The sequence below is a fragment of the Cynoglossus semilaevis genome, chromosome 8 (assembly GCF_000523025.1).
Source record: "Cynoglossus semilaevis isolate Cse_v1.0 chromosome 8, Cse_v1.0, whole genome shotgun sequence".
Classification (NCBI taxonomy): Eukaryota; Metazoa; Chordata; class Actinopteri; order Pleuronectiformes; family Cynoglossidae; genus Cynoglossus; species Cynoglossus semilaevis.
The window spans coordinates 4,579,674-4,590,432 of record NC_024314.1 but is presented as its reverse complement, the minus strand read 5'-3'; the positions used below and the strand labels follow the sequence as shown (position 1 = coordinate 4,590,432).

At 39.9% G+C, this 10,759-nt stretch overlaps 1 protein-coding gene across 1 annotated transcript; it reads left to right on the top strand.

The window, feature by feature from the left end:
- Window positions 1-140: 140 nt before the first annotated feature.
- LOC103381659 (signal transducer and activator of transcription 5B-like) lies at window positions 141-10,716 on the top strand. The gene is made up of 19 exons (XM_008314136.3): window positions 141-298; window positions 1,948-2,082; window positions 2,214-2,370; window positions 3,007-3,096; window positions 3,295-3,472; window positions 3,570-3,700; window positions 4,228-4,379; window positions 4,475-4,630; window positions 5,018-5,197; window positions 5,342-5,429; window positions 5,825-5,947; window positions 6,144-6,236; window positions 6,756-6,962; window positions 7,063-7,157; window positions 7,727-7,869; window positions 8,021-8,176; window positions 8,295-8,346; window positions 8,824-8,934; window positions 9,483-10,716. The coding sequence occupies exons 2-19, from the start codon at window positions 1,955-1,957 to the stop codon at window positions 9,604-9,606; spliced, it is 2,364 nt and encodes a 787-aa protein (XP_008312358.1). The 5' UTR covers window positions 141-298; window positions 1,948-1,954; the 3' UTR covers window positions 9,607-10,716.
- Window positions 10,717-10,759: the final 43 nt, after the last annotated feature.

Below are 10,759 nucleotides of genomic sequence, written 5' to 3'. Positions count from 1 at the left end.
TACTAAAGAAACATATGGTTTTGCAATAATATCGATATATTTATATTGCATTATTACTGTGATTTGTCGGGCTTTTATTTTAAAAAATAAAACCGGGAAATATTTATACTTATCTGTTATTACTTGTTGCTGCTCAACAACAGTTGTTTCACCAGAAACGAGGAGGTGTCAAAGTTGGCGATGTGACAAGTTTGCGTACTGAAACCGAGACGTTTAAAGTTCTGGGGTATATGTGTGTGTCTGTGTCCTTCGGCGTGTCCATGGTGCTACCCTGAGGTTAGCTTCTGTCTCTAAAAAGGTGAGTCAAAGACCTACATGTGAACTATTTGCGTTGAAAAACGTATAGTTATCCAGTATCAGCGAGAGGTTCCTTACTACGCTAGCTAGCAAAACAACTCTGAGTCAGCTAGCTGCGTTACGCTGTGTTTTGCTTAAATAATGTAGTAATACATCACATAAATTCAGCACAACACCCGTCGGGGTCCACCATCTTGTTTTAAAACGACATGACTCGCCTTTTACCCGATTTAATCATTTTTAAACCTTGTTTACTATCGACGCAATTTAGGTTGTGTTAGCAGGCTAGGCTATAAACTCAAACTATTAACCAGCGCAGGCTTCCTCGGCTGCCCAGCGATGTGACTTCTGTGTTGTGAAACGTTGTAAAATTTTCATCAGATCTCCAAAAAATGTCCACTGCTTGCATCAGAACCAAATACCTCTAATAAGTGGGGGTGTTTAAATACGAGTCTGATGAATGTGATGAAGGATATATTTGGCTAAAGTATGTTCTGCAATTTGGTCCACCTTAAAAGATCTGGATCCCCAAAACACTTCTGATGGCTATGCAGTTGTTGAGCTTTGGGTATAATAATTATAATAAAAAAACAAACAAAAACAACATAAACAAAAACGAGTTAATTTCGTGAATTAGTTTGCGTGATTTGTTTTGCACATTCTGAGGCATTCCTCATCTGAAATTTCCCAAGTTTTTCCTACCATTTCACCGTAATATAGTTAAGTGAATGATCGTTGTTAAAATTAAATCTATAATATCATTATGATATTGTGTTTATGTTTATTCTCAGGTATGCCTTAACTAGGATTTGGACGATCGCATTAATTTCCACAGAGGAATCCGACGTGACCTCCTTTTATAGCAGTCCCTTGTTTGAAAGTAGCTAAAGATTTCGTGTGTATCTAAATCAAATATTTTTCTAAGATTTCGGTTTATTGTATTTCTGTCATCATACTGTATATAAACCTGCAGGCAGGGTTTTGGCTTTGTGATGATATAAAGATCGGTACATGTATAAAATAATTATGATTTGCTTAAATTATATTTGTATTAGATTTTTATACATGTTTGTCTCTTTACTTGTGGCTTGTGGTTTCGGATACATGTAGACTCAGATTAAATGAAATACCCCATACACTGATGGGACTGTACCTGCAACGCTAAGCATATATCCTGTCAACTAATCAAGCACTACTATCTGATAATCTGCTGTAGCAAGCAGTCCCAACAGTAGAACTACTGGTGAAACTGGTAAAATACATTAGACACATTAATGTACATTAGATTATTTATTAGGAAACAAGATGTTCCTCTTACTAAAAAATGGTGTTGGTACTACACCTGACATTTTCATTGTGTTATTTTGCAAGGTTTTGAAGTAGTTTTTAAATTCTTTATCCACAATTATCAGCACCAAAGAAATACGCATTTATTAGTTAATTGGTGGTCCATTGATGCTTCAGTCCATTTGGAGAAGTCTTGCAGTTCAAGACATTAATAAAGGTTATTTATATTCTTGGCATAATCCTTTCCTTTGCAAGAGATTTCTCTGTGTGATCATTTTAATATTACATTTGCACTTTGCTCCCTGTTGCCTTATCCTCTTTTCTTACAACTTTGACGTTCCTGCAATCGTCATACTTCCACAGGAGCACCATGGCGATGTGGATTCAGGCCCAGCAGCTGCAGGGCGAGGCCTTGCACCAGATGCAGGCACTGTATGGTCAGCACTTTCCAATTGAAGTGCGACACTACCTGGCCCAGTGGATTGAGAGCCAGCTCTGGTATGACGTAAACCTTCAATATTCATATTTTTAAAAAAATAATTTTTCAGCCAAAAATGAACTTTTTTTTCTTAAAAATATCATAGCTAATAGAGGACTCAAATTTAAAAATATTTGCTGCCAATCCGTAGGGATTCAGTGGACCTGGACAACCCGACAGAGGAGCCCAAGGCCAAACGTTTGTTGGACAACTTGGTGGCTGAGCTTCAGAGAAAAGCCCAGCTTCAGGGAGGAGAAGATGGCTTTTTGCTTAAAATCAAGCTGGGCCATTATGCCAACCAGTTCAAGGTATGGTGGGAAAACAATGTCTGGGATTGCTAGTCAAAACCCTAGTATTTCCTACATAGCACAGCTTGATGTCCTCAATCATCCACTAAGCTATCTATATACATTTTTACTGAAATTAGCCACTTAGCCTCAGAAGCAGAGAGCAGGTAGGCATGTGTTCAATTCCCAGAGAAACCACATTCTTGGCCCCTCCAAGCGGCAGTCTGTTGCAGCAGATCTGCTGTTAACACAAGAACTTAGTTAACAAAGAAGTGTGGGTGCCGTGGCCGTAAGAGGGCGTTTGGTGTGCTGCGGAAAATTATCCAATTTCACTTTATTGGTCCCATAACTATTATTTATTTGTTGCAATAATTTTTCTTTGTTCATCAAACAGGACTGCATTCTTAGTAAATTTAAACTAGTATATTCATTAATTTCATTACATACACGTTTTTTTTGGTGGTGTGCAGAGTTTTTTCCTGATGATATAATGTGCCGTGGCTCAAAAAGTTGGGAAACACTGGTCTAGACATGTTGAAGTCCAATGCATATTTAAGTCTTTCCCAACCTCACAAATTGCACATCCCACTGGCTTCAGGGGCTTAAGAAACATTTATCCTTCTCTCTCCTTGTGTGTTTCCCTCTCTGTTTTTGTAGAGTACCTATGACCGTTGCCCCCTGGAGCTGGTGCGCTGCATTAAACACATTCTGCACTCAGAGCAGAGACTGGTTCAAGAAGCAACAAATGTAAGTGTTAATACTAGGTTGATATACGTAGATAGATCGATAGATAGATAGAAAGCTTTATCTGTCTGTCTTGGGAGTTCCCTTCAGGAAATTCAGGTCATACTTTGTTTTGTACATATGTATGTATTTAGGTAGAAGCACTGAAACAGGGTTGCAGTTAAAACTATAACTGAAGCATTATTTTTTTTGTCTGTTCAGGCCAGCTCTGAAACTGTGGGCCAGGCTATGGACAGTCTGTCACAGCGCCACCAGCAGATCAACCAGGCCTTCGAGGAGCTCAGACTGGCCACACAGGAGACTGAGAATGAACTCAGAAAGCTGCAGCACAGCCAGGAATATTTCATCATCCAGTACCAGGAAAACCTGCGCATCCAGGGTGAGGATGATACTTAAAGATATCCTCCAACTTAAAGCAACTCTGGTCGTATCATCTGATTAAGTGAGATAAATTAATTTGTTTTCTATTTTGTTAGCCCAGCTCAGCAGCCTCTCCTCATTGCCTCCAGCTGAGCGAACCCAGCGGGAGACCACCCTGCAGACTAAGAGGGCCACCGTGGAGGCCTGGCTCGCAAGAGAAGCCAGCACACTACAGAAATACAGGCTTGTATGAAGACACTGCACTGCCACACTGGAGTTGTTGTGGTTATCAAACCATTTTATCACTTATATTTACAAAGAAATCTGGACAAAGCAAAGAATTTTAAATGGCTTTCTCTACTCTGTGTAATGTGATACTTAATTTTGTGAAGTCAAAGGTTGTTAGACTTTACTAATCTGGCTGAAAATTTTGGAAACCTATCCAATTTTTGGTATTGAATTTTCTGTAAACCTGTATTCTGAGGCCATTTAAAAGCAATGGAGGAGGATACCATAATCTTTAAAGTTGCAGCCCCATGTACTGTAGCAGCACTGGATCGTTCTGTATAACATATTTATCATGCACAGTGTCCACAACATACTGTATAATTTGGCAATAATAAGGTTTGAATAATGCAATGGAGTAATACTGATGCAAAAATGTGTTTCACTTTAAGTTGTTGTTGTTACAACACATTTAAAGAGTAGTAATTAATCAAACACCCAAAGTAAATGCATACGAGTCTCAGCATGTGTGTGATGCTGTGTTTGTAGGACTTGTCAGAACAACACCTCAAGACTCTGGGCCTGTTAAGGAAACAGCAGACTCTCATCCTCGATGAGGAGCTCATCCAGTGGAAGAGGAGGCAGCAGCTGGCGGGAAACGGGGGCCCTCATGAGGGAGGGCTGGATGTCCTCCAATCATGGTAAGCTTAGTCTTGTTAGTATCAACTGATGATACTTTAATGATATGTCGCATCAGTGTTCAAATGTACTTAAATCTTTTGTTTTTGTCCCCAAGGTGTGAAAAGCTGGCTGATTTAATTTGGCAGAACCGGCAGCAGATCCGACGTTGTGAACATTTAACCCAGCAACTTCCTCTGCCAGGACCAATGGAGGAGTTGCTGAGCAAGCTGAACAGTGACATCACAGATATCATCTCTGCTCTGGTTACAAGGTAAAAACATACACACAAAAAACCTGAGTTTTTGTCACCACAGTTATATTTTAGATGTGAAAACATGCAAGTGTTGATTCTGGCTCTGTTTTTGCAGAACAGAAATATGAAATAGTATTGTTAAAATATAAAAAGTTTGTTTACAGTTGGCCAAGTTGCACAATTTTAATGTTTAAACAGAATTGTTAATTATTTACCACGACCAGTTTAATTCAGCTTTGGCCCTCTGTAGAGTCTGAGCTGTTTGATTTTGCAAACGTTACATTCCTGGTGCACTGACCTATGAAATCTGTGCTTCTTGTTTTAAAGAAAATGAAACTTGGAATTGAAGCGTTTCCTTATTTATAATTAAGATTTCCCCACACCCACCCTCTCTTTTTTCCCCAGCACCTTCATTATAGAAAAGCAGCCGCCGCAGGTGTTAAAGACACAGACCAAGTTTGCAGCCACTGTCCGTCTCCTTGTGGGTGGAAAGCTCAACGTCCACATGAACCCTCCCATGGTGAAGGCGGTCATTGTGAGTGAGCAGCAGGCCAAGGCTCTGCTGAAGAACGAGAGCACACACAGGTGTGTGCCACACAGTTACTGGGAGAAAATCAGTAATGTAAAAACAACATCTTCACAAGACTGAAATAGATGCATATTACAAGATGTTAAAAAAACCATTTGATTTTGTTGTCAGTCATTTTCAACGTCCATCTTCCTTTGCAGTGAAAGCAGTGGAGAAATCCTCAACAACACCTGTGTGATGGAATATCACCAGGCCACTGGTACCCTCAGTGCACATTTCAGAAACATGGTAAACACTGTTAAAATATTGTAATTCTTTTTTTTTTAAAAATCACTGTTGAAACGTGCAGTGTCAGGTTGTTCTGAGCAGATCAGTGATCATTTTTAATGTCACAACTTTGACCATCTTTAATGATAAACTGAAATCTGTATTTAATTTTATTTAAATACACCTGTGTTGAGGAGACGTTTACAAAAGATTGTTCAGGTCATTGGGAATACAACAGAACACTAGAATTAGGAAGAAATGTCCGGCTAAAATAGTGTCCTTGAGTGTCCTGAAAGGCGCTTTTTAAATAAAATTTATTATTATTATTATTATAAAATGAAGTGGAAAGTCTTTTGATGTTAAACAAAAGTCTGCTCAGTTTTCATAAGTAAACCATGTGTTTGTGTGTTGTCTAGTCCTTGAAGAGGATCAAGCGATCGGACCGTCGAGGTGCAGAGTCTGTGACGGAGGAGAAGTTCACTGTTCTCTTTGAATCTCAGTTCAGCGTTGGTGGGAACGAGCTGGTCTTTCATGTCAAAGTAATCAGATGTTTTAATTTATTACAGCCTAGATATTAGTGAAGATATTAAAAATGCATTAGCATTAGTCTGGCTCTGAGTATTTCTCAGTGACTGTCTGAGACCTGGCTCTGAGTATTTCTCAGTGACTGTGGTTGTTCACACTTGTAGTTTATAGGAGACTTTTGTTCTTAATGTGTCTCTTCGTATCTTGCAGACTCTGTCACTTCCTGTGGTAGTCATTGTCCACGGTAGTCAGGATAACAATGCCACAGCCACAGTCCTGTGGGACAACGCTTTTGCTGAGCCGGTAAGTGGCCTTTTTCCCCCACAGTAGCCTTTTCTCACATCCCCAGTCCATAAAAGGTGGAAATGATATTCAGGTATTTTCTTATCACCTCTTACAGTACAGTATAAAAGGATAATAAGACAGCTGAACAGTACCTTGTTCTAGGAAAAAAAGTGTGAAAGTTTGTTATATACAAACATACTGTGTAACTGCAGCGAAATAACTCAGTAACAGCATGTGCTGTGCATATTATTCATATTATACAGTATAAATGCCCAAGAGAAAGACTAACAGATATGTGTTAAAAAAATAAATTCACACTATGACACAGTCATAAAGTGACTTTAAATGGGCAAAAAGAGCAAATAAAGGATTGTGAAATGACAGTGATATTTAGAGTGTAATATGGGTTTAATTAAAAGGCTCAGATGCACTTTTACTAAAAAAAAAAGAAATTGCATATTTATAAAGCAGCATGGTTTTGTTTATTGATCTCCATTTTAGTCTTCACATTCAGTTTGAAGTTCTTCACCCCCCTAGGGCAGGGTACCCTTCATTGTTCCAGACAAAGTTCTGTGGCCGCAGCTGTGTGAGGCCCTGGATATGAAGTACAAGGCAGAGATGCACAGTAGTCGTGGGCTCTCGGAGGATAACCTGGTCTTCTTGGCACAGAAGGCTTTCTCCAGCAGCAGTAATAACCCAGAAGACTACAACGGCATGACCATCTCCTGGGCACAGTTCAACAGGGTGAGGCTGCTTCACAGTCACAGCTTTATATCTGGCTGTAAAGTTTAGACATGATAAAAAACAGACTCATCTAATTTACCATGTGCTTGCCATAAAAAAGGAGAGCTTACCTGGACGTAACTTCACCTTCTGGCAGTGGTTTGATGGAGTTGTGGAGCTCATGAAGAAGCATCTCAAGCCTCACTGGAATGATGGGTAAAAAGTCACAATTAGATTTGTCCTATCTCCACTTAGGAACACATAAGTGTTCCTGTGATTACCAAGTCTCATCAGTGATACTTCTTCAGGTCAGGTTTTAATAGATGTGTTTTATTGGTGATTCAGCATGGTGGAATGTAGGATGACTTTCAGTGAGTATGCATGAGCTCAACCCATTTACTGGAGATGTGAATGTGTCTCTCATTAAAGCATGACTTTGTCAGTATGAGTCCTAAATCCCCTAGAGAACCCCTGCAAACACAAACAAAAAATGTTTCTGAAATTAGGTACATTTTTACACAGCAGCAAATATAGAACCTTGTTTCTCAACAGGCGTATTTTGGAGGAAAGGGCTTCAAATGTGTGGACTGTCATGTTTTGATTACACCAACCTGGGTCCTGCAAAAACCTAAAGAACAGTTCTTCATTTATGTTGCCGTGGGTCACTGGAGGATATATGCTTCACACCTTTCTCTCTGTAGACACTAACGGCTTTCGAGCTGACTTTTTTTTCAATGTGATTCCTCTGGACTCTCACTTATTAAAATACTCTATACTGTTTGCAGGGCCATCCTGGGTTTTGTAAACAAGCAGCAGGCTCAGGACATGTTGATGTCCAAACCCAATGGCACCTTCCTGCTGCGGTTCAGTGACTCTGAGATCGGAGGCATCACAATCGCCTGGGTGGCCGAGAATCCCAACAAACCAGGTGTCAAGATGTGATGGTTAAAATTAAATTACATTTCTTCTACTTTCTTTAACACCACTGACCTGATTCCACTTTCACATGATCTTTTATTTGATTAGGTTATCATTAAATAGTTTGCCTAATCCAGTCTGTACTCATGTCTGTGGTTAAGGTGAGAGGCTGGTCTGGAATCTGCTTCCTTACACTACTAAAGATTTCTCCATCCGCTCCCTGGCCGATCGCATCAGTGACCTGAATCACCTTCTGTTCCTTTACCCTGATCGGCCGAAAGATGAGGTTTTTGCCAAATACTACACCCCCCCACTCTGTATGTATCAGCCTGACTCACGTTTTGTTGAAGATGAATGCATGATTTCAATCATACAGTACCTAGTATACATTTGCACTATATACTGTATATATGTTTTGTTTTGTTTTTTTTGCAGCTAAAGCAGTGGATGGATACGTGAAACCACAGATCAAACAAGTTGTACCTGAGTACGTTTTTATTATTTTCTGCAACATTTAAACTAGTCAGTGTTGTTATTTTCATCTTGTCACTAAAACCATTATGGAGCACTGACTTTACTCTGATTCTTTTCTTTTACTTATTTGGTGCCACCTTGTGGCCATATATATATGCATGTGCATTAAATAATTAGGCGCTACAACTTTCATGCAGTGGTGCTTTGGCCCAGAGTCAATGTCTCTGTCATTGGTGTGGAACTAAGATCGAATCCTGGTTAGGGTGGTTGGTACCTTCCAGTGGACTCACCACCCTCAGGAAGGTTCAGGGGGGTTGGTACGGTGCAGTGTGATTTGGGTGGCGATCATAGACTGCTGCCCCCGCGACCCGGTAACGGATAAGCGGATAAAAATGGATGGATGGATTGATATTTTCTGATTTTGTGGATGCCTACGTTGACTGTCACAGTAGTAATGTTTGCTTATTGTTTATCCAATGCTTTCTGACAGTTTTGCCAACCCAAACTCCACTGAGTCCACTGGAGCAGCTCATCCATTTATGGACCAGACGACATCTCCTTCTGTGGGCCACCCCAACAACTTTAGTGTTTTCCCCCCTATGTAAGCTCCCAATATTTCACTTTGTATCTTCAAGTACTTCAGTATTTTAGATGAGTTTAGGGGCCTCATGGTGGTAGAGGGTTCAGTGCTCTTGCCCTACAGCAACAAAATCACAAAGTTTGATCCCTGGTTGAATGGTTTTACTGAATGGAGTTTGTATGTTTTCACCTAGAGTATTTTTCTGCAGGTACTGCACTTTTCTCCTAAAGTATAAAAATATACAGAATAAGCTTAATTTACTACAATATCAATATTAAAATGGAATCTAAATGGTTGTTAGCTGTGCTGTTACAGGACGTGTGTCCAGTGTGTTACTGATGACTGTTGGGATATGCTGCAGCCCCCTCTATGTGACCCTAGAAAGGATTTTCCAGATGAAGATGAATGAATGAAAACTCTGTTAAAGTCAGCCTGACTTTACCTTGTATGACGTTACCTTACTGTGATCCTGTTGTTGAAATGTGGCCACCCACATTCTGTCCTAAATGTTTAATTGTGAAACATCTGTGAGCTGTTAACCTAAAGGCTACCCTGTGCTCCTCACTCAGGGGTGATGCCATGTTGGATGCCGACGGAGACTTTGACCTAGAAGATACGATGGACGTGGCCCGTCATGTAGAGGAGCTGCTCCGCAGGCCTATGGCCAACCAGTGGAGCAGCCAACAGTCCTGAACCTTCTCTATATCTAAAGGTTTTCACCAGAAAAACCTACACCCATCATTCTCTCTGAACTACATCCAGTGGCAGAAACTGCCCTTTTCTCGCCAGGTCCCATCAACAAATCTAGGCAGATCGAAGAATCTGCTCTGAAAATGGTGAAAATCGTTTCCAGAAGTTTTTTGTTAATGTCCTCTTCCTCCCTTTATTATGGATTCTCAGGGTGGTCATCGGGACGTGGTTCTAAAATGGTAGTTTTATACAATGCTGAAACGTACAGTTAGCTTTGCAGTTCTTTATGCCTGATGAGCTTTGCATAAAAATCAATCAAGGTGAAGAAAATAACTTCAGATTATATTTTCCAGTTTTTACTTTTTCTTATTATATCTATATGCTCTGTATAAAATGGGATATCTACCAATAGTTTGATCTAGAAAATCCAGAACATTAAGTCTTACGGTGAGACTGTTTATTTTCTGCTGAACATTAGCCACTGTGAACAACAGTAGTATTTGCAGGAGGATGATGGGAAACTGAAGTTTCTTTCATTTGAAAGGTCCTGTGGAATTATTTTTTTAAAGAGCCACTGCTCAATTATTAGCTACGATATGGCAGAAAATGTTGTTGGCCACAGCGATAGTAATTAGTGTACCTAAACAACGTGCATGTGTGATAGCCCCTAAAGTAAATTAGGTCATGTATTAATGTGTCCCACACCCTTTGTAATAGATCTAACATGGTACCTAAAGACACTAACGCAGGCATGAGCAAACTAAGGCCCAGGGGCCGTGGTTTGCTTTTTAATCCAGCCCTCCAAACTTCTTAAAATGTTAGACCTAATGTGTCCCGCAGGTCAAAAGGTTTGCCCACCCCTGCACTTACGTGTATCTCAAGGGATTTTTATCTCAGGTGGATTGACGTGGGTGCACAGGCTTTTTTTTTTTTTTTTTCAACTTGACACACTCAAAATCTCAAATTTTACAAAACACACCACGTTTAAGTTCATGATTACAAAAACATTCATGCAAAGAAAATAGTCTGACTTCCTTTAGTCAATTTGAATTCGGTGTCCCCTCTCATGTATGTGCCTTGGAATATAAACAAAAATGCAGATGTCTGTCTCACTTATAAGACGTATTAAGTTATTTTGTACTAAAAGGGTTCAATG

Excerpts from the sequence above, each read along its gene's own strand:
- LOC103381659 (XM_008314136.3), top strand. The coding sequence starts at position 1,955 with ATGGCGATGTGGATTCAGGCCCAGCAGCTGCAGGGCGAGGCCTTGCAC. Across the intron at positions 2,371-3,006 it reads ATTATGCCAACCAGTTCAAG|AGTACCTATGACCGTTGCCC; the intron begins GTATGGTGGGAA and ends CTGTTTTTGTAG. Across the intron at positions 8,347-8,823 it reads ATCAAACAAGTTGTACCTGA|TTTTGCCAACCCAAACTCCA; the intron begins GTACGTTTTTAT and ends GCTTTCTGACAG.